The sequence below is a fragment of the Peromyscus maniculatus genome, chromosome 4, assembly GCF_049852395.1.
Source record: "Peromyscus maniculatus bairdii isolate BWxNUB_F1_BW_parent chromosome 4, HU_Pman_BW_mat_3.1, whole genome shotgun sequence".
Taxonomy (NCBI): domain Eukaryota; kingdom Metazoa; phylum Chordata; class Mammalia; order Rodentia; family Cricetidae; genus Peromyscus; species Peromyscus maniculatus.
In genome coordinates, this window is record NC_134855.1 from 22,973,934 (window position 1) to 22,998,727 (window position 24,794).

At 38.4% G+C, this 24,794-nt stretch overlaps 1 protein-coding gene across 2 annotated transcripts in view; it reads left to right on the forward strand.

The window, feature by feature from the left end:
* The window catches only part of Arhgap15 (Rho GTPase activating protein 15), a 599,688-nt gene that overhangs the window by 523,856 nt on the left and 51,038 nt on the right, over positions 1-24,794 (forward strand). For both annotated transcript variants that reach the window (XM_006974294.3, XM_076569381.1), the window contains one exon: positions 16,760-16,865. In XM_006974294.3, the coding sequence (XP_006974356.1) occupies positions 16,760-16,865 (106 nt within the window). The remainder of the gene's footprint in view (positions 1-16,759; positions 16,866-24,794) is intronic.

Below are 24,794 nucleotides of genomic sequence, written 5' to 3' on the forward strand. Positions count from 1 at the left end.
AAATAACTTCATTTTCTTTCTAAATTCAGCCCAAAATTGGTTTTAGGAGAAGAGCCCTTGCAAAATGTCACAGCAATAATCACGTTGTCCTCTTTAAACTATCCTATTGTCTAGAACATTTCTGAATTGCTTACATTTACAGGGTTTTTTTTTTTTTTTGGAAATTGGTATTTTCTTTGTATATCCTTTAACACGGAGAATTTTAAAACTATTTTTGAAAAAAAAGTTCTTTGGTACTTATGTTAATCAAATATGGAAGTTTATGTTTTATCTATCCCAAATCATTTTCAGCCACATGGCCATCCACGTAAAGACTCAGCATGTATTTCTACGGTTAACCAATAGGGGGCTCCCTAAAGTATTTCAGCTATAGTGGAGCCCTAGTCCCGCAAACTTCAGCCCCATATGGAATTAACATCAATTTTGACCAAAATGAATTAAATATTTATTGTCAACCCAAAAACTTCTACACTCAAAGATCTGGCTTTCATATCTTTGTATGTCTGCTTAGTGTATGTAGGAGCAAGCTACTGATAACTAAAGGTTTTCTATGCTTGGTGCTTGTGTGTAAGATCCATTGAACAACTAAATCAACTACCTGCATAATTTGATCATTGAATACTAACTGGGCATCTATTGTGTTCAGAAAACTGAGGCAAACTTGAGGTTTAAACATGTATATTAGCTGAATAACGACCTCATTTTTAACTTTATGAATATAAAGGAGTTGAATACATATGTTTTCCAAAGAACAGAAACCAAGGCTGCATGGTGGTGAATTGTGTGCTTGTGTACAAGTGAGCAGCTGCCTTCTTTTTTTTTAACTTGGCAATATACCCACAGCTTTGCTTCTGTGTAGTAGTGCTGTGTGTACATGGCTTGCATGTTTCGTACTCACATACAAAGGCACAATCCAGTAGGCAATAGAATTTCCTAAAAACTGAATGATCGGGGAAGGGCTGGAAGTTAGAACGTAAAACTAGAATACATGTTCACACATCACAATGTGGGGTCCTTGCTCCTTCAGATTGCAAGCACACATTCCTCTGGGTTTCCCACTTTCTGTGCTTGCTCTGCAAGCACCCCTCCACCTAATGTATTCAACCAGAAGAATAAAAGTGGCCAATGCAAACACTTCCTACTTGATTCTGGAACACAGTCACAAAATAAAAGGTCAACAGCACCAGTAATACCTAGAGGAAAATCTTAGAAGAAAGGAATGTTGTTTTTCTAAAAATGGTTTGACCTGTGTAAGTTTACTTTTCTGCAAAATCAACTAAACTAAAGATTCTCATACTGCAAACCCTGGGCCTCACACTGAGCTTTAATTTTATTGTAATAAACACATACTGTTATAAAAATTGGAAAATATTTTAAAAATACATATTATTTATCTGAATTAATATTTGGGTATATTTCTTATCAAGCTTTGAACTTAAGTGTTTGGAGTTATATGAGTTATATGGTAGCTAAGCAATTGTACAAACTCATGTTAAATTGCTTTAATAGATTTTAAAAAGTAATTATGTATATTAACATTAACTTGATGTCTACACAAAATATAGAGAATATGAAAATGACTCCAAATTTTATCCTGATTTAGAGATAATTGCTTCCGACCTGTTCACACTACATTTGTGTTTACTCCTGACATTCATAATTTTAAAGCATATGTGATATACAAAATTCCATATAATACCTACTATTACTTTATCTTTTAGTCTTCTTCATTTTAACTACCTTTCACCAAACTACTTCAAAACAATTACTATAGGAGTACATGATTACTAAGAACTCTTAACTACAGAAATGTCGACACAACTGCTGTCCTCTCTACAACTTTGATTTTTACCAGAGAAAGAGAAAACAGATGTAGTCTCTTTCCAGCACAATGTCTCTGTAGACATTTGTTACTAAACTCCAAAATGGACAGCACTGGTCATTGTTTAAAAGACTGCTGCCCATCCCCAGAGCCTTCACCTCAACTGTGTAGAGGGCACTGCCAAGCATTCCTGGTACCATAAGCAAAGCAGAAGCCATAGAGCAGTAATGCAGAGTTCCCTGGGTTTGGGATCCAAACTAAGAAGATGCGTAGTTTTCCTCATAATGTCTCTCTTCTTCAGACATAGATTCTGATCCTTCAGTGGGCAGACAGCATAAGTTTCAAACTGACTTTCAAGAAAGACATGCTATTATCAGTCTTGCATAGACGAGAATGTCCTTCTATTGGCTTAGCAAACAAATGACAATTTTGAAGGCATAGCTAATTTGGGGAACACAAAATTTCCCCTATAAACTCATCATGTATTGCTTTGTGTTTTTGTGCTTTTGCTTTTATTAGAGTTTTGTTTTGTTGGGATTGGTGGGAAGAGTCTTAGAAAAGGCTATAAATTTATTTATTTAGTCCCATTTTAGCTAAGTGTAAGAAAATGCTTTATATTCACCACTCAAAAGTTTTACCAAAATATTTCTAAATTGTGTATCTACTCAGTTATATTTTGTTAGAACCTATCACCTTTAATATTGACAAAGTGTTTCTTTCTTATTCACAGGAGTTTTCTTTTCACTTTTGATCATGACACTTAGATTCCTGTTAGTTTTTCAAATGTTATTTTTCCAGAGCATTTATATACATATAAATCAAAGAGAATATATCAGCTCTCTGATATCCAACAGGTCTTCTTCATTGCTATTTATGTTTCCACATTCTAGGGAAACTTCTTTAATTTGTGATACAGGTCACTGACCTATTTTCTATAGTAAAAATGTGGCCTTTAATGAGATTTAATTTTTATTTTATCCTTGATCCTTCCTCAGTTTTTTCCAGTATCTTTTCATCTTACCATATTCCTTTCTTATATTTGTGAGAGTTTTCAATACATAACTTTCATAAAATCCAATGGATGCTGAATTGTCATGTAGGCATTGTGAAACTTCTAGACTTCTCTGGGCACTCTCCTTTTCTCTGAGCTAAGGTTGTTCATATGTGTTCTGAAGACTTTATGTTTGTTCATCTCAAAGGGCAAAAATGGATCCTTTAACCTTCTGCTTCTATTCTAGTCTATGGCTTTGTCTCGATGATTGGAGTGATAGATTCACAGTCACAGTTGTTACAATTCTCAAATGGTAACCACCATGCCCGGCTGTGGTCTGGCACCTAAAAGGTGAATTGCTTGCTTAGCCTATTCATCTTCCTTGTACAGTGTCATGGTCATTTCATGGAAATCACTATCTCTGAATTATCCCATGTAAACAAAACAAAAACTATTCCATAGTTCAAAGGGAAGCAACAGGTGAGGAGGGGACCAGAGGGGGGAAAATTATGAGAAATACTATTTATTACCAGAGCAGTGTCTCACTCTCTGATTAGCATACTTCTGGGGCTTTGAATATAAATAAGGCAGTTGAAGAAGTCTGGGGAGGCTTCTGCCTGCATCCTGAAAGGTGGGCTCTTTGCTGAACTAGTTCAGGGGCCCAGGTGGTCCCACCACCAGCACTTCCCGGTTCATGAAGGCCTTCCAGTAAGTTGTTCTTAAGTTCTATAACTGTGCTGACTGTCAGTCTCTGTTTGACTTACCGTGAAAGGCAGAGTTCGTCTCTGAGCACCTTTAGTGGCAAGTCCCAAGAGGACACTTAGGTGTTGCCAACCAAATGCCATTTCAAACCAAAAGTCACAGTTTGCATCAGTTCCTCCTAGAGGGCATCACACTGAAAGTTCACATTCAAATCCACCCTCTGCTGCGGCTTCCTCACACCATGCCTTTACCTAGAAATGATGACCCACCGGGGAGCACAGGCTGTGCTTTAGTTGTGCCTTTGTCCCTCTGAGCTTCTAGGACGCTTTGGATCACAAAGTGTGAATCAGTCATTTATCATAATGGCGGGTTTCAGACTATTATTTTTCCAGTTAGGAGATTTTTTTTTTCACTCATCTAAAACACACCTTAGTTCTTTATAAAAAGAAAGTGGGATTTACATCACAGAAAAAAAAGTTCCTCTTGGCTTAGATCCCTGGAAAAGAGGTGTGTGAATGGCCTCAAGTTATACATTGCAGAGGAAATACCATCCAGATGCTTCAGTGAGCCTTTTCTTGGCAGACAAGTAAGAACCATACTGAAAGAGTCTAAAATTTTAACAAAAGAATTCTAAAGACCCACATCGTTGGAATGGGCACTAATTAAAAGAAACAGTCACCTCTTCCCTGATCGAGAAGTAGCCATTTGTAATCAGAGTTCACCATGCAGTTAATACTCTAAGTTCATGAGCAAATTGGATTACAGCAAGAATTTTGGAGGTGAGATAGCGAATGGACCCTGCTCATCCGAGTTCCCTGCCCCTCCTCTCTGAGGGGGAGGAACACACAGGGTGGCACTCAGCTCTAATGAACTGGACAGGTTTTGTTGCCGGTGAGGTGTTTGTCATTACATATTGCACATAATGTATGGCCCTGTTAGAAGGGAAAAATTGGAGTCAAAGTGGCTGGAAAGTTAGGTCTGCTCCGCAGCTCTGCGAGATTGTTGACATCTGCCGAGGTTGGAGCGCTCAGTAAGCGGGAAATGGGGTGTCACTCTGAGTGGTAGTTTACCATTATCCTGGCATCCTAATGAAGTGTCTGCAGTGCACAGAGCTTCTGGATGGCATCTTAACGCACGGCTAAGCAAAAGCACTTCTCTCCCTGTCACTGTCATCCATCTGCCTGCACCCTACTGTAGCCAATGGGATGGAACCATGTTACAATGTGCTATAAGCCATTTAGAGTTGCACATTGCATAATCAGTCCCATCAAATATGTTAAAAATGGCTATTATTGGTTATTTCCCTCAAACTCTGGCACCTGGAGTTTGATACATTAAAGTTAAACTTTCTCGAGTGCTATTTCTGCTATTAATTCTATTTCCCCACTATCTAATAGAGAGGGTTGCATCGTCCTTTTGAGTCTTGATAATGGATTGAAAGAGTTATATGAATACTCATTAAAAAAACTTCCTTGTACATCACACTTGGTGAATTCAATTTACAATATAAGGGAATGGCCATCTTTGAGATATCCGTTTTTAAGGCAAGGACAATTCCAATTGCCACTGGCTTGTTTTCATCTTTAGAGCACATTACTTAGTTTGCAGTGAGTTTGGGGGTTTTTAAGAGAATTCTTTAAAGACACGGCACATTTCACCAAAATCATTTGCATCTTAAGCTACGATTGCCAACACCAGCTGACTTAGTTTGGTACTTTAACATTACCTAGGATAAAATTCAAGTGCAGTGAAGAGGAAGATGGCTGCACTAGCTACCTCAAAAGTAGGGTGTGTGTGTGTGTGTGTGTGTGTGTGTGTGTGTGTGTGTGTGTGTGTGTGTGTGTGTGTGTGTGTGTTCCTCCAAAACTTCTGTATAGACAGGCTTTGCAAGCCAGGCTGCAAATCCGCTGGGCTCTTGTAAGAACTGAAGTGGTAAGATGGCCACAAAGTTGAGGAGACACTTTCTGTTACAGACTGGGGCAGCCACAACCAGAATCTGTTAAAACAGGGGCAGCGAGTGGCCAGGGAAGGGTAGGGTTGTATAAACAGAAGGGCAGAGCATAATTCGGTTGCATCAGGAATTTTTTCACAGACATTAAAACTATGGTAAACATAACAGCAGGAAGCGTGCACTGCCGCGCAGTGGGAAGCTCAGTCTGCCGAGCGGTGCCTGGCTCAGCCACTGCTAGGAGTTCTGACTTTCATTAGCACTCAACAATTCACCCAGCTCCCCAGAAAGGGGGGAGATTCCAAGCAGCAAAGCTCCTCACTAATTATTGTAAATGCTCCCAGGATGCGGGGGTGGGAGGGTGGGGATGGGGCGCTCCGACGGGCAAGATGGTGGTAAATTCAAACAAAAGCACCATCCTGAAATACAAAAGAAGGAAGGGGAGTGCTGGTTCTTTGCTTGTTTGTTGGGAATAAAACGGTTAGTCTTTCATTAGGTTGCAAGGCAGTACATCCGAGTATCAGTCCACCATTTTACAGTGTGAAATTTTAGAAGACTGAACCAAAATGTGGGCAGCTGCTTGTGAGCAACTGAAGTACAGGTTGGCTTCATAAATGACTGCTTTTCCTGGACCTCAAATTCAGCAGGTATAGCTCTCAGCTAGTCTCAACAGAAACAGATCACTTTGGAGGACATCTGCAATAATACCTATTTGATCCTGGGACCAGGGACCAGGGACCAGTGCGACGATACACAAAAAGTGACGCATGTTCCTACAAAATGATGCCCATCAGCTAAGTTGCTATTGTTTCGGCCTTTAAAAATGAAGATTGGGCTTCTTCAAAGGGAGAGGGCTCTACTTTTGATGACTATAAGCATTTAGAATAATAAATAAAAATAATAAAAGTGATAGGTTTGTTTTTTTTAATTGGGATGATAGGTGTTTATTTTTGCTCAATCCGGACCCCGAATCTGGGTAGTTCATTTGTACCCACCAGCTGCTGTCAGCAGTACAGCACACCAGCTTTCCTTCATGTGTGAATATTTCTCCAGAACTCATCTGCAAAAGAGGCATAGCAATATTAAACACCACATCCAAACCACTTTTAAACACACAAAGAAATGGGAAAGCACATCAGAACTAGACCATTGAGAAAATCCTCCTTTCAAATTTACTGCTTGCTTCACGTGCTAGTATAAAATACCCCACCAAGTCCCGTTTGCGATCCATTTGAAACAATCTTGATTTGCTTAAATTGTCACATTCTTCTTGCACATTTCTTTCTAAATGTAAAATGGCAAAGAAGTCTCCTCCCTCTTCATTATAAAAGTGCAGAATTTCTGGCTTGTTTATTCCTAATGGAACACTTGAGAAGGAAGAAAATATATAAATATCTCTTTCAGAAGATTAGTTGCCTCAATCTTTTTAAAAGAGAGGGATTGTTTGTTTCTCCCCATGGTAAACAACTTGGGCTGTGCATTGAAGTTTTCCATTGTTCGATTAATGCACATTACTTTACTGATTTAGTCCTGTGGTTCTGAAGCATCAGACCTTTTATATCCAATTTCCTCCACATTCTGTGTCCGTGCATTTCATTAGGACGTTGGTAGTTTGAGACGAAATCTAAGCATCATTTTGGACAAAGTGTTTAGAAGAATCTTCAACTGCATTCTAATCTACTAAGCCAGAGTCATTCAAAGCCCCAATCAAACAAAATAAAGCTATTCTACTCCCCGTGAGAACCCAATTTCAAACAAAGTATTTGAGGGAAAAGAAACCAATCATATGAAATTTTGTCTGACCTACTGATCAGCATTCTATTGATAAGGTCCAAAACAGAGGATGGTCTGGCCAGCAAGTCCAAGAGAAGGATCATTTAAAATAAGCAGTTTACACCTATCATGTTACTACACACCTAAAGTACCTCCATAGTCCTTTTACAGAATGTTCCAGAAATTCCTCTAATTATAAATTGTATCTATATGTATTGTTACCATACAAATGCTGCCATCAAAAATTATGTTTAGGATTGTAATAAAGCGGGGGGGGGGGGGGTCATGTTCTGAGAAACTATAAAGAGAGAGAGGAGAAAAGAAAAGCAAGCTGTGGCAAAAAACCCAGGCTCAGCAGCTTTCTGGGTGAAATGGTAGGATGTGACTATGTGATTTATAATGAGAAAAGGTATCTACAACATACAATTTTCTACCTAGCTGCAAATAATAATTCATAGTGATGTCCCTTCCAGATAAAAGACCTTTGCTATGTAGGACCCATGTGGTAAAATGATCATGATAAATGTCAGACCAGCGCAGGTAACGGCTTTACAAACCATTAAGATTAGCTGGCTCTTTTTCCCGATGATAACAGTAACCATGCTGTGACTGTATGTGGTAATAATATCTCAGTCCTGATAAATGCCGGGGCCAGGCAGAGGTGTTTATCATTCCCAGCTCAGAAATGCTGAGTAAAGTTGCCACATGTTGCCTGTTTTTCCTCTTTCACAATTGTCCAGTTTGGAGGGGGAGGAGGAAGCTGAATCATAAAATGATTTTATAACCCATTTCTTAAAGGATTTTGCTGTTTGTTTAATTCAGAACTTTCCCCTGCTCTCAGTGCTGCTGTGTGTCCATGTCACATAAACTCACAAGGAAGCTACTGTACCAGCCATTCCCTCATCTTCAGAGGTCTTTGTTTAGCACAAGTGCTCCAGATAAAACTGAATATGCCTTTCCTAAAAGTCATCTAGAAACTCTAACCAGAGGAGAATTTCTTAGATTATGTTTTCTTTCTCAGATAGATCCTATGGTTTTCATGTGAGATTTTTAAATCCCTGTAATCTGTCTACCAAGGGAAGAACGAGAATATAAGAAACTTGTATGAAAATCTCAAACCTTAAAGAGTGGAATTTCTACTCTCCTGAAAATGTACAAAGAAAATAATTAATACACACAGCCTCTTAAGTATTTGGAATGTATTACTGGTTTGTAGTGAGAAAGATCTCAAAAACTCACAATGCTGACTTAAAAAAAAAAAAACTTAGAAAACCAGACATACATAAACATAATTTAAAGAAAAATTCCATAGAACTGAATTTCAAAGAAATAAACAAGTGAGCTGGGTTTTTTTTCCCCCCTCAGCACAGCGTATAACCTAAGAATGAATTTGTGTCATTTGTAAGTTACAGAAATGTGCTTGGCCACCATGATACTCCCAAAAGCTACTTTGAAAACAAAAACTCTTGGTAGGAGAGTAGAATTCTGCTCTCCCTGTAAAAACTGCGGATGGAGTGTCAGACCCCACCTCACTCTTCAGTTCAGATGAACAGAGGCATCGTTGCAAAAATAAGGAGCGCGCGTTTGGATTAAGATTCAGCTTACTCAGTAAAGTGCATGGACCTGAGTTCAATGCTCAGCACACAAGGCGAAAAGCCAAGCCCCAGCGTGGGGGTGCACATTTCAAACACCAGTGCGGGGAGGTAGGGAGAGAAAGGTGTCTACCTGAGGTTCACTAACCACTCAGGCTGCTCTGCGTGGCAAGCTCCAGAGAGACCCTGCCTCAAAAAAGCAAACAGGACCCTAAGAATGATAGCACATATTGTCCTCTGGCCTTCACACACACACACACACACACACACACACACACACACACACACACACACACACGAGTCAGTTTTGGGTTGCTGAATTTTAGGAAATATAATCATCCTAAAATAATTGGTTACTCCCCAAGTAATAATTCTCTTTAAAATTTAGATGTCAGTGTTCCCTAAACTTCCTTCCCATGTAAGGTCAGTACACTGGGAGTCTCTGAATAGCAAATACAGTTACTGAAAAGAGGAAAGACAGTATTTTTACTTTCCCTGAATGTATTTAAGGATACATAAAGTAGTTAATGATAATCTTGAAGACCTTCCAAAGTGAGTTAACTAGAATTTAATCTCACTGATTTGTGAAATTCTGATTATTTTGATTTTTTTGGCCAGATAAACTAGCTTATCTCAGAAGCTTATTTACTTACACAATTGTCTTGGATAATCCCTTGAGTAAGAAGAAAGATATAAAGTTCATGACACCTGTATTGTAACATTCCTTTTATTTAAACATCTGTTAGGACATATTTTGTGTTTTGTTGGCTCTCTGGATCAAAGATTGACAAAGACACAGACCAGATTTGTTTTATACGTGGGCTGCACCCTTGCCCTGCTAAGTATTGGTTTCTTCATTTGTATGTATGCATATATGTTTAGCCCACTATAAATTATTTAAAAGATAAATTTACTTAACAATTCCTGACTCTTGACTGCTGAGAGGAATAAAGGGGCAGATAGATTGGTCTTAAGATGTTCATTAGCAAGGTTTCTAATAACATGATGTTTTCCACTTTTGTGATATCTGTGTTCCCTGAAGCTCCCCAGAAACCGAGAAATGCTGTATTTTATATTTAAGTAAGAAGAAGGTGTTTTTTCAATGTCTGCAGCTACTTGGCCAGTTTGGCTTGAGATAGTACTAAATGACTACTTCTTCCTGCATCTGGACCAGAAATGGCCTCTAGAAATGATACTGAAGCAGTCAGTGAGCAGCTTCCCTACTTAAGGAAGCCATGGGCTTATGCAACACCCTGGCTAAAGTATTCTTGATCTTAACATTGACTGATGATGAAGAGTTGTTGCCATTGTTTAAATTCTTCTATAAAAACTAGTTTATTTTAAAAATGGGTAAAACACTGACATTTCTCAGGGGAAACTGTAACTACAAGGAAGTCTGTGTGATCTGTGGAAATCAGGTGACCAGATCTAGTTATCAGGAGCTCTCCACTAAAAAAGGAAATAGTCCTACTTAGGACACATGGACTCAGTTCCAGGTAAACTGTTGAACACAGCTTATCAGTACTTCAAACTAAACTTGCCAGGTGTCTGCAGGCATCAAGAATGCTCCTTCCTTTTCAATAACTGTAAGACCTTGCTTCTCTGGATTCTAAAGGTTTCTGTAAGGAGCACAGAATCTCACAAAAGTAAAAGTTGTCAACCACAGATCAATTTCAAGGCCGTGATAATGTCCTGGTGCTTTATTGCAATGGTGCCTCTGCTTCCATACACTCTGCTTAGGAATTTTAACCAAATAAACTTTGATAACTGGCATGTTATGTGATTACAGATCTATCATATTCTGTGACTTGCTTCTGTTTTTAACAAAGTACTAAAGGATAATATATAAGGAAAAATTAAATTAAATAAACAGTAAAATAGACATGATTTTGGTGAGCATTTCTGTGTCAGAGCTGGTAACAGTCTAAGAAAGCTTGCCCAAGTGAAGATTACTCTATGAGCACTTAACATGCATGAATGTGCATTAAAACATTTGATTCCATAGAAACCCTGCAATCTATATACAATTTGTTATACTCTGAAGACTACGAACCTTCCAGAGTGTAAGCATTGCCCATCACAATAAAGCAGAGAAGAAATTCTCAGGCACTTTCATCAGTCTTCTCAATGATAAACCACTTCTCTTATCCACAGCATGGGTTTCAAGTATGTGAGCTATAAACCTTCCTCTCAAGTGTCTCTTCCTAAAGTGAATGTATGTTATTTTAAAATATTGAGCAAGCAATAGTTATAACTTGGGTAATTTCTCATCCTCAACTAAAACTTTGTCATTGAAAACATATTGTAAAGGATTTTTTCTCACCAATAGTATAGTCTGAAACAGAGGGATGTCACCCGACAATACTCATCGCTGTAAACAAAGACAGCCTCTCACCACATTCTGAAATGACCACAGAACAAAAAGTATAACTCAACAGAAACTAGAGGGTCGTCATTCTCTAAACTCAGCCTGACATATAATGGCTCCCGTGATTTCATACAAGACATGTTCATGTTCCAGAGTACACTTCAGAAGAACAGCTGTGTGCTCTTTAACACACAAAGATATAGCCATCTTTTAAGAATTATAGACAGTCTGATAAATAAGACTTCTGTGAATTATGTACTGGTAGAATCAAGACTTTTCTTTCCCTGGACCTACCTATATAATGTAATAGAATCTATTTCAAAATGTGACTTAATATACATCTATAAATAAGAAAAATAAGACCATGAATAATAAGGCCAGAAAGTGACTAAAGGTCATCTGTTCCAAGGTTCTTTACTGTGCATTATCATGTAACTTTATCTTCTCTCTTTTCTATAAAGCATTTGTTTGTAAATGTGTTTGTGGTGGTATTGTGTTCCCCAAAATATTGTGCATGCTAATAAATTTATCTGGGGTCAGAGAAGAGAACAGCCACAATATTAAACATAGAGGATAGGCTGTGGTAGCACACGCCTTTAGTCCTAGCATTCCAGAGGCAGAAATCCCTCTGGATCTCTGAGTTCAAGGCCACATTGGAAACAGCCAGGCATGTTGATTCACACCTTTAATCCCAGAATGTGAGCCTTTAATCCCTGGGAGTGACGGCAGAAAGCAGAAAGATATATAAGGTGTGAGGACCAGAAACTAGAAGCTTTCGGCAATTGGCTGGTTAAACTTTTAGGCTTTGAGCAGCACAGTTCAGCTGAGATTCATTCTGGATGAGGACTGAGAGGCTTTCAGTCTGAGGAAACAGGATCAGCTGAGGAATTGGCAAGGTGAGGTGGCTGTGGATTGTTCTGCTTCTCTGATCTTCCAGCATTCACCCCAATACCCAGCCTCAGGTTTGATTTTATTAAGACCATCTAACAATTCTTGCTACATGTGTTTTAGTAGTGACATTTCATGCATATAAATGCAAATGTAACTTTCATAAAGTTTATTTTTTAGAAATGTACCTTAAGAACCATTAAGGTGAACACAAAGCCATATTCTTATCATAACATTAAAGTCCATTTCACATCATGAAAGATGTTACTTCTCCAAGAAGCATAGAAATGTATTTGAAGAAGCTGATTTACAGCTCTAGTTTGTTAGAGTTTAAGATGATTGGGGGCTAGCAGGTCAGGAGTTGACAGAAAATTATTTAGAATTACTCGAGGGTGCTGAAAATGAATGCAGAAATGTCTTGTGTGCCATTGAAGGTTCCCAGTTTAGAGACTGGAAGCACTAGTTGGAGGTGAGAGACTAAAAAAGACAATTGAAAACAGAGTGGATCTAAAATTCAGTGGCACTAAAATAAAAGTACAATTAAGTGCAGACAGAGGAGAAAAATACAACTTATTTCCAAAAAGAGTTTGTGATTCTTAGTATTCAGTTCCACTAAGACATCTTCAACTCTCCATGTAGAAAATGTTCCTTTACTTTCTCCATTCTTAATGTTAAATCTGAAAAGTCAGACACCATAGTACCTCACACTTCAGAGAAACTACATGCTAAGAGAGGAATAGCAGAAAATCCTGTTATTTGTGAGTTCACAGAATCAACTGAAGAGTGTTGACATGGTCTTGGTAAGCTGTGAGAGTCATATCTCAGGAACTACTCCTGGCTATGGGTGGTGATCCCAGACCTTAACATGACACACCATAAACCAGACTGGAAAGATGTCCTTTTAATCTTAATGTGTCCATTGCGTTTTTAGATGCTTCTTCATTTGGACATGTTTATATTATTTATATGCCACGAAAGGGTTATGTGGTGTTGATTTAAATGGGAAAACATTGCTTTCTTATAACTCTTCAAAAAAGTTTTTGTTCCAACTATGTTGTCAGAAAAAGTTACTCCTCATTCATATTTCAGTCTCCTTTAGTCTATTGTGTTTGTTTCCCTCAGCATAACCTAGCCATAAATATCTACACAACTATCTAATTGTCTGATTCCCCAAATATGTATGCATGTATGTATGTATGTATGTGTGTGTGTAAATAGAAAAGGAAGGAACCTTATAAAATACTCTTAATTTTAAATGTTTCTTATAGACAGAAACCACCACATAGCTTATAAACTTTCCTATATATAAACACTCTCCAATCAGATCAATTTCTTAGGCTATCACAAAACTATTTAGTATGTTACCTAATGCCTAGCTAGGAGAGCAGCTGTATGTTCACCAACTGACAACAACTCAGCGCAAGAATCAGTAACTAGGAGTGGAGACATGACTCAGAGGCTAATAGTACTGCTTAGGATCTGAGTTTACTTCCCAGCATCCCTGTTAAGCAACTCAACAGCCTGTAACTCCTGCTCCAGGGGACCTGATGCCTTCTGCTGGACTCTATAAGTACCAGCACTCACATGCATCACACACACACACACACACACACACACACACACACACACACACACACACACACATACACACACACACACACACACACACTTAAAAATTAGTAACTACATTTTAATGGTTACTGTGAGGAGATAATTGCTATGCGCTATACATGGATGAACTGAACCCAGAATGAATCTCAAAAATCTTTGGTTGGAAAATGAGAATTTATAGGGTCCTTGGTTTCACTAGTGTTTGTGCAAAAACATATGTTGAATACTATAGCTTATTCCATAAAACTCCTCTTTTAGACACTAGTCAGAGAGAATAATAATGTGTACATGGCCACATAGCTAATGTCCTAGTTAGGGTTACTATTCCTGCGATGAAACACCATTACCAAAGCAAGTTGGGGACAAAAAAAAGGTTTACTTGCCTTCTTCCACATCACAGTTCATCATCAAAGAAAGTTAGAGCAATAACTCAAATAGGGCAAGAACCTGAAGGCAAGAGCTGCTGCAGAGGCCATGGATGGAAGCTGCTTATGGGCTTGCTCCTGGTGGCCTGGTCAGCCTGCTTTTTTATAGAACCCAGGACTACCAACCCAAGAATGGCACCACCCACAATGGGCTGGGCCCTCCTGCATCAGTCACTAAGAAATGCCCCACAGGCTTGCCAACAGCCCAGACTTATAGAGGCTTTTTCTCAATTGAGGCTCCCTCCTCTCTGATGACCTTAGCTTGTGTCAAGTTGATGTAAAACTAGCCAACACAGCTACTAAGAGACTATTACAGAATTTAAAGTAAAACCCGTCCATCCTAACCCTTGTTCATGTCTTTCATTCACTAATTTATTTCTTGTTCATTTAATCCATTATCTACCAGTGCAGAAGTCACTTTGCTTCAGAGGAAAATGCAGTTTGATGGGGGAATTGAAAGACATTTGTGCAATGGAAATGTCTTAAGTGTTGCACCGGTTACTATATAAGGTTAACTACAAGGATTACGGCATGCCTGGCTAGTTTTGTCTGGGTAACTAGACCAACTTAGCCACCATTTTTCTTGACTTCATCGTGTGAGGTTGCATATTCACTAGGTGCTGTGTGAAGCACACATTTCCTACAATCATTACATTACATGGCTACTCTAGAAAGAGATATGGCAACTGCTTTTCTTTCCTGTTTCTTTGCCTCTTCATTTCCTTTATGGGTAGTGGTCCAAGCCGTATACTCTCAGAACTCTTCTAAGAGTAATTGCAATTCTGAAAGCTTTGACTGTGGGCAGCATTATTTATAGACCTTTGTGGTTTTAAAAGGGAAGAGTAGAGCTTCCAAGCAGGGTACTCCTAGGAAGACTGCCTTCACTCCACTTTAGCCAAATATTATCTTCAGCAAGATATTCTCTTCTAATGCATTATAAAATGTTTCTTTTGCAACATCACAGAAGAAAACTGCCAGCTTCTAAACTGACTCTTCCTTAGCCTACTATATAAAATCCATGTATCTATTAACAAGAGATTATATACTAGGTTTTTGGAAGGACATCTTCCTAGGAATTATTTGCTTTGGGATCAGTGACCCATCTACAAAGACTTTAGTACATAAGAGACTATTTTTACATGTCAAAGAAATTCAGGTCTTGATGCTCCACAGTGCCACTTATTCTAACATGTGATCCTTGTTTACAGCCTCCGTTCAAACTCATCTCACAGTACAGACTTTCATCTGCATTCTAAGAAATTCTAATTAGAAAGGGGAAAGGTTAAGAGGCCCTGAAATGAAATCAGCACGTAACCTTTTCAGAGCTCCCACATAACTTTGGCAATCATTGGCCAGACTTGGTTACACAGCCACCCCAGCTACAGAGGAAGCTGGGAAAGGGACCCGTTGACCAGACAGACATGTTACCTTGCTGTTCACCATGGTATTATCATGCTAAGGACGATGAAAATGGACACAGTGTGGGTGTCTATTTTATGTACTACTTTCCCATACATCATGAGCCTAGCAAAGAGTTCTTTGGAATTCTGAGGGTCACTGTGTTGGAAGTGAAAGAGAACATACTGGCAGAGGTGACACCTGGTTCAGGGTGAAGGAAGTGCTCAAGGGGAGTAGATATCTATGCATCTACAGTAGAAGGCTTTGACTAAAACAATACTTGTAAGAAGGAGCTAGATTCATTTTCTGTGCAACACCTCTCTCTGACAGGAACAGTATGAGGGAAGCAATCAATGGGGCATGAAGTTTTAAACGACTACCTATTTTAATTATGTAAGTTACCTGGTTTTACACTTCCTGACTTTTGAGAGATGTTTAATGCTCATATTTTACCAGCAAAAACAAAATGTATGACAGTAAAAAGGCATAGACATTCTTAAAATTATGTTCTCTGCTCCTTCAAAAGTATTTTCCAAAAAATCAAAACTACCTTGGAATATTTACAATAACTGAAGCATTTTTATAATTAAATCACACTGTGTGTCCTTATGGCAACACATGGCTTCAAAGAACATGAACTTGCTGTCTTACAATCTTGAAGGTTAGAAATCTGCCGTCAGCCTCACCAAACACAACTCAAGATCTTGTCATGTCTGTTTCCTCCACGGGTTATGTGTCCTTGCCTTTTCCAGCCTTGGGCAGCTTCTCCTGAATCAGATAGCCTGTCTTTGCGCTCACTGTCATATCACATTCTCTCTGTCACCCCCCTGACTGCCTGTGATATGGACCTGAGAGATCACACGGCCCACCAGCAATCCAGAAAGTTCTCCCTCTGTCAGTTCTTAACCTGATCACACCTGATCACACCTTCAAAGACTCTATTGCCAAAGACTAGAGGACATGGATGTCTTAGAAGGCATTATTCACCCCGTGCCTTGCAAAAAAAAATATTAAAAAGCAATTCAATATCTAATCTCAACAGAAAGATTGCATCAAAGTCACCCTGTTTTGATGTGATTATAGTCTAAGTTAGAGTCAAATCAAGAAGCTCCTGACAAGCAAGTTGGGAGCTAATAATCAGTACTGTTAGTTGCTAGGTCATAGTCCAAAAAACTCCTCAGAAACTCATATGCCTATGGAATCTCTGTCTTTTCTAATCTTTCTTTTCAATTTTGTTTCAGAAAAACAAGACAGCAATGCAAGAATTGAAACTATAAAGTCTCTGGTAAAAAATCTCCCTCCACCAAATCATGACACCATGAAAGTCCTCTTTGGACATCTGACTAAGTAAGTTATACAAGTTTTTAATTATGCTGTATTATCGTTGTTACTGACATGAAGAACATTTAACTTTATATCTCTTAAGGCAAAGGTTCCCCAAGGAGTCCATCAGAGAGCTTTACTTCTAACTGGCCTCAGTCTTCCTGCAGAGTCTGAAAAAATACTCAAGATAGGAAGAAGAACCTAAAAAGGGAACTTCTGAAGGCTTTTATTTTGCCTGGATATATATATATATATATATATATATATATATATATATATATATATATAATATTGTGATATGAAAATGTTTGCTGACTGACTGTTAGAAACATTGCCAGGGCCCATGATAGACCATGTTGACTTTGCTGTCTAATATCATGGGGTAAACATGAAATGATTCAGACAGACATTAAACTACAGCTCCACCAGGTACCAAATCTAATGACCAAACTTACATGGCTTACACACTCTACATTCTCCTTTCATAAGGTGCTATTCATATAGTCAGTTAGAGAAGAGTACTCTAGGAAAAGTGGGAGGGCAAACATAAAAATCCAGAGGCCCAAATGATCTTGATATCCATGAAAAGAAAAAAGCAGATGGGAAAGGCTAGCATTGAGTGAGTGAGGAACGTGGGCTCAGGAATAGAAGTAGTCTCACATTTCCATGCTAAATACAAGGAGGAGCCATTGAAGAGGCTCAGCTGAGGGAATATAAGATCCTTCTGACTGCTGGATGGAGAAGAGACTACAAATATGAAATCAGGAATGCCATTAGTAGCCTAGGCAGGAGATAGAGGCAACTTGAAGAAGGTTTTAGAGCTTGGGGGTCACAAGCCTTTAGGAGTCAAAGACCTTTTCACAGGGGTCACCTAAAGCCATTGGAAAACACAGGTATTTACATTATGATTTATAACAGTAGCAAAATTATACTTATGATGTAGCAACAAAAATAATTTTATGATTGGGAGTCACCACGACATGAGGAACTGTATTAAAGGGTGCAACATTAGGAAGGTTGAGAACCACGGCTTTAGAGAGAAATGAGTCAAGAAATCTCACAAGTGGGTGTGCTGTTGTTTGTGGTGTAGTGTAGAAAGGAAGGAAGAACCATGGGTGCCACCTTGGGTTTCTGCTTAGGCAAATTGAGAACTGATAGTGCCACATGCACAGATGGGCAAACCTGGTGGAGGAATGGTAAGAGCAGGTTTGAAAGCTCTATTTTGGCCATGCTGCATCTGAAATAACAGCTATTGCCTTCTGTTGGCATTCACTAAGGCACGGTATGATACACATGGTGACGTCAGAGCTCTCACTCTACATGCAGAGTGTCAGTGTACTGCTCACAGAACAGTGAACCAAAACTGCCGTTGCACTTTGTGAGATTGAAGTTGCTTAATCACCTGAGTCACTAGTTAGGATGAATAATGCCTGAAAACTATTCAACTAATTCATTCAATTATTTTTAATTGTGAATGTAATACATGCAACTGCACACAAAATATGTAAGCAGCAGCAATGAATATAAACATTGAAAAGTGAAATTTGGCCCCCAGTCATTCTTAGCTTGCTGAGCAGAAGTAACTAACATTTTTTTATGTATCCTTCCAGACCTGTTTCTAAGCACATGTAAGCATGTGTGTGTGTGTGTGTGTGTGTGTGTGTGTGTGTGTGTGTGTGTGTGTTGCTTCTGGTGCGATAGCTCATAGCCCTGCACACAGTATTCTTCAACTATTTGCAACCCATGCACTGCCTTTCACTTCATGAAACAGATAATGCTCCAAGGTTTCATTCTGTCATGGCTTACTAAAGTAGTAATTGCCTTAGAGAACATAGAATAACTTAGTGCATCGCATTTGTTCTCTCAAAGTTCTGATAATTCTTTGGAGGTAGGATGCAGGATAGAATAGGAAAAGATCTTGACTCTTAAATGAATAGAAAAGGAGAACTTAGAGCCAAATCCTTGGTCTATATGTTGTTTCAGTCATGGTCTCAGACATCTACAGCTATATTAAATAATATACCATATCTCATAGTTATGAGAAGTAAGAATATATATACATATATTCTTATATATATAATGTCTGGCACAAGACAAAACATTCCTGATATGCTATTATTTCCCTCAAGATTTTTACCCAACATGAAAGGGATTTTCAGGTTGCAGTTAAAAACTAGAATTCTTAGTAATTCTAAATGGATAGTCAAAAGACAAATCAAACAATTACATTATTTAGTACTAAGATACACCCAGTCCTAGAGTTCTTGAGATATATCCATTACTTAGTCTTAATTATTGCTGGTTATTTTTGTTGTTGTTTTGGGTTTTTCTTTTGTTTTTTTTTTTCGTTTTGTTTTTTACTGAGAGGAAAAGAAGAATAAAATGAATAGTAGAAGTTTTTTAAAACAAAGAATTAAATAAAGAAACTAAAAATTTGCTATAAAACTTCCCTCAGAAACACGCCGAATCTGCATAGTGGGGAATCTTCTAAGCATCAGGCTTCTCTATGCTCATGGATGCATTTCCTATATAAGCATGATTCTGACACCTAAATGGATTTTCTAACTTAGTTAGATCTTTTGTGTAGTTCAGTGAAGCTAGAAATAGATATTTTAAACTAAGATTTTTAGACCAGATTATTGTGTTACCTCAAGGCATTCATACTTTGAGATGTATCATTTTAGGTGAGGAAAATATGTTATTTATCATCCACCAACCTTTCTTGGGTGATATGGCCATATTCCATATTAGAACCAATTTATGGACTGGATTTAATTATGCAAAAATGTGTGTACACAATTATATCTTGTTAAGCATTTTTCCTAAGTTTTTGATAAAACAACCAGTTGTGGCATGTCATCAAAGCTTGGGAAAACTAAACAGAAAGATTGTTTAACTAGAATTTAAATATATTCATGTTTGAAAAAAATCATTGGGATGTTTTCCTTATTCTTGATGCATTTGGTAGTCCTTCACAGAATATACCATCAATATTTGGGTAGGGTGTTTATTACAAAATATGTGTGTGTGTGTGTACTAAAGTTTGTTTAGTGATGGAGAGGAATCATAATGATGTGTCAAAATTCCACTTGACCTCTATATGCTATAGTCAACAGAGCAGAACTATCTTTTCAGAGCTGTGAGTTAAACACTGCCCTCAAAGCAGAGAAGCTACCAACAGGGACGGTTTGCTACAGCACAGCTGGATTAGAAGGTGGAGGGAAATCTTCCCATAAAAGCCAGAACTTTTACAGGGCTGTGATTATACTAAGCATAATGTTATTTAATGACTGCATAGGCTCAGTAGTATCAGGGTATAAGTCCTCATTCTTAATCAAGCTCAAGGTCAAATCCTATGCTCTTTCTCTATCTGCTCTTACAAATAAAGGAAAGAATGTTTTCCTAAACAATGTCAGAAACAGTTTTCACAGTTATGCAGCATTGCAATTTCAGACTTTTCTCCATGGAGAACTGGATACTTCTAGGATACAGAAATGAGAGAAGTAAACATTATGTGGATGTTTCATCTAAAGATCTTACGTTTAAGGCCAATTCCTATTGTCAGAGCTAGAGATCAAAAGTCCAGAATGAGCAGTAATCTGAAAATGCTACCAGTCAAAAATTTATTAATGACCACTTTCATGAATTAACATCATAATGCTTGGACCAGGAAGATCCTCTGATACCTTCTGAATCACCATGTAAGAATCAAGGGTTATCTCTGTAAAATATGTCACAGGTGACTAAAGATGAAGCTAATGGGGGGAAAGTTATAGGAAAAATGTCCTGTTTATTAGTGGACAGCAGTTGGGGAGTGAGGGGGTAGGCCAAGTAAAGGAAGGAAGTGAGAAGCGAAGAGTCACTAGTGCGTGTGCAGCACACAGTTACACAGTGATCTTTGTGTAGGAGAGTCAGCACACAACTGTGTGTCAGATGGCACTTAGAGAAGGAAAGAAACCCATGAAGCCTTGTGGTTCAACTTGAGTACTGGAAAGAATTGGTCCACATCTTAAGGGAACAAAGAAAATGAGCTTTGAAGTCAGGCAACATTACAATATTTAGCGAGATTTACTTTGTGGCTTATACTCAGGAAAACAGAAAGCATCTCAGAATATTGTGGGGGAGGGCACAAAAGAACACTTAATTCCCACTTATGTACACATTATTCAGGGAAACTAAAAATCTCTTAGAAATGGGTATTTTTAACAATAACTAGCAGTACTCGAGGCTCATACATAAGGCCCTGGGTTCAATCTCTAAATAAATAAATAAATAAATAAATAAATAAATAAATAAATAAATAAATAAATAAGAAACAATAGTATTCAAGCATTTCTGAAAATATCCTTACAAGAATATATTTACTGATGACTTTTAGGCACAAATAAGCTTTCTTGGAAGAGATTTGCACATTGTAAAATAGATTAAAAGGAGAGTTTAAAATCTTCCCTTTTGCATAGACTAAGAAAATTACCCAGCTGTTCATAGAATTCCAAGGTGAAAAAAAAATGTTGAGTGAACAGGCAGATCTTAGGGAAGTGTGCCAGTTGAATGCTGTGTTAAAAGGAGCAACTGTTGAGCTGTGGCTACTTTGTGAGAGTGAACTGATATTTAAAGCCTTTGTGGTCTTCATGGATATTAAATGAAATATCCTGCAAAAGCACATCTGAGGCAACTTAAATCATGATGACCTAGAAATAGGAGGGTTGTGTGCGGAAACCATGGTGAGGAAATAGGGCATCCACCCGGTCTTTAGAATGGCACTGTGGGCATTTCTCATATGCACTGGAGGTTAGATATGGTTAAACATGAACTTCAACGCCCTGGAGACCCCCTTCTCTCTTTGCTCTGGTCCTCAGGAGCATCACTGGTGTGGCTCAATTCTGCCCATCCAGGCCTCGGGCTGCTCAGGTCCGCTGTGCTTTGGAACAGGGTGTGTTTTTCTGTGCTGTCTTCTGGCACTACACTCTTTTTCTGTACACTTTGGTCTTCCACCCAACCACAACACCTGATATCCAAAGATTTGCAGGCTATGGTTATTTTTACTGGAAAATGAGGAACGTGTACAAATTGTTATTCTCTCTCTCCCTCTCCCTTCCTCCCTCCTTCCCCTTCCTCCATTCATCCCTCCCTCCCTTTCTCTTTTTTTCTTTGCTTCAGGGACAAGGGTGGCCAAGGTGTTTGGAATAAGCCAGAATCATAGTGGCTTCTTTGGCTGTGTGTGCTAAATGTTTGTCATTCGGAAGAGCTAATGCACTTCCAATGGGCACGAAGCTCCTCAACTGGAGCCTTGTGGGAGAAGCTGGACTGATCCTTAAAATTAATTATTCAGATTGTGAGGTGAAGCAATAGTTTTCAACTCCGCTTTGGGAATATGAAAATGTTATCAACTTAGGAGACATCTTGGCATGGATTTATAAGGTTTGTAAACTGGGGACCAAGGTGCAATTACCCTTCCCATGTTGACCCTTGTTCTAGGAGAAGGCTTTGGGAGATAAACACTCAAGGCAGGAGTGAAATGATTACCAGTGATCTTTAGACTTTGCATCTGAATAGAGTAGAAAACAGTAAACTTACAAGTGGTACTGCGCCATCTATGGCTGCCTTCTGTTGTTGACCAAGGTTCACCCCACAGGGATACTGGCCTCTGAGAAGTTGAAGTTTTAGCCATATTTCTTCTTCACCATGATTCTTGGCCTTGTCCCAATGGAAAGAACTGGGAATCTGGAACTTGGATTAAAAGAAAGGTTACAGCCCCAATCTCAACCCTTAGCAGCATACAACACTGAGAAAAAAATCTTTAATGCTCCTTTTATTCATGTTTGAAATATGTTAATAAATTCTTACTGATTTGTTCATCAATTGTAAAATCCTATCTTCTATTATAAAGTTTGCAATGAATATCTGTTAGCTTCTAGGGCCTACAGGAAGTAGCAGATTGACAAATTCTCAAGCTTAGACCAGATCTACCCTATTTCCTGTCTTTGTCAATAACATTTTATTGAAACACACACTTGTTGTTTATATATTTCCTGGAAATGTTTTCATTCTACAATGACAAGAATTAAATAATCACAGTAAGTTGAACAAGATTCAATGTACTCAATACAGAATTTGTTAAAGAAGAAAAAGTGTCTGGCCACTGAATTCAAAGTTCAAGGCATGAAACACGAAACAAGAGTGGAAATTTAGCTTTGAGACCTCAAAGAACACCTTCAGAATGCATGGCACAGACTAGCTTTAAGTGTATTCATTTGGTAGGCAATGCATGAAAGCTAAAAATGGTCAAATTTCTTGTATAAAATGAGATAGTATTTGTACATAACTACTGGTATCCTTCTATATATGAGCTTAAATCATCTCTGGATCATTCATAACACCTAATACAATGTAATAATATGAAAATAATTTCTATTTGCTACCATTTATGAAATAATGACAAGAAGACTATTCTGTACATGTTCAGTACAAATGTAAAAAAGATTAAACGCATTTAATCAGCAGTTACTTTATTCCTCCAATACGGAACTTATGAACACAAATGGGAAACTGTACTGTGTACCAGAGCATGGAAAACCACAGTGTGAGGGGAAAAATGTCCTCCAGAATAAAGAGTTATGAATTGTAAATAGAGATTAAAAACTATGAACTCAGAATGTTGTAGATAAGAAAAATTGTCAAGAAAACCCTAGTATTATAAAGGGGTTTGAACTTCAGGACAGTTGTGGAAAGTCCCCAGTGTGGAAGTAGAGCAAAAGGATTGCATGGGAAGGGTTAAACAGAGAAGAAGTGAGACAGTACAGACGTCTAAGATAAGAGGAGTTCGACGACTAAGACGGGATAAGGTTAGGAGAGTGGGTCAGGTCAGCCCCGAGCACCCTCGAGGAAGCACAGCCCATAGCAATTGCTCTCCAAGAGCATGAGGAGGTAGGCTGAAGCTTCCAGGAGGGTTCCCAGGCTTTGAACTAGCTGTGAGGCAATGCCTGTAACTCGTGTGCAGGAAAAGGAGTCAAGTGGAGCCCCAGAAGGACCTGAAAGTAGAACATAATGTGATTTGCTCACTGTTTATACTCCACTAGTATACTGTAGTAGAGTAGAACCAATATTATCTTTCTATAAGTTTGGAAATCATTTGGCAGAGGGCCACAAATAACCCCAAGGGATGAGTTGACAGCAGCATCCTAGGAACGTCTAACATTGGAAATCACAGGAGAAAATGCCATGAAAGCACTTGGAGAACGTCAAGCATATTTCCAGAAAGAAAATGTGGCAGAAGCAGAGGCATTACATTTTGTGTTTAAGCCTACTAATTTCTCAAAAGAGGCCCAGAAAATGCTCAGAAAAAAAATGTATGCACAAAAGCTTAAAATGAATAAGTAACAAAACAGGAAGTTCTCATGATAACGGACCATTGGGTAGATTTCTAGCCATGAGCAGGTACTGTTCTTACCTTGACCTAGCATTTACAAAAATGTCCAATAAATAAACATAACATTGAGCAAGGAGGAGGAGGATATTCTGTAGCTCAGACTCTTGAAAATATTGGTGAAAATAGAAATTGAAAACAAAAGTTGACTTGACTCCTGCCATTAATGGGGTGGCCACAGGGGTAAGTAATGTAGCTCATTGAGATCCCGACAGCACTATGAGCAAAGACTAGTAAGTATAGTGTCCCCACAATTTTGTGGAATCAATGGAATTCCCTGACTTCATTGAAGATGATAATCACCTATAAACCAGTAAGTAGAGCTAGGTGAGATCAGTTTTGTAGGCCTGAAACGTTAGAAACCCTGACATAGTTCTGACTAGGATAGGGAATATTTTAAGGTAACTTGTTCTTCTTAAGTGTCTGTTTTCATATGATCTCTATCACCCATGATAAAGAACAGCTCTCTTCTGACCACAGAGGAGACAATGTTAACACTCCAGATACATATCAAGAGTGAGAAAGTC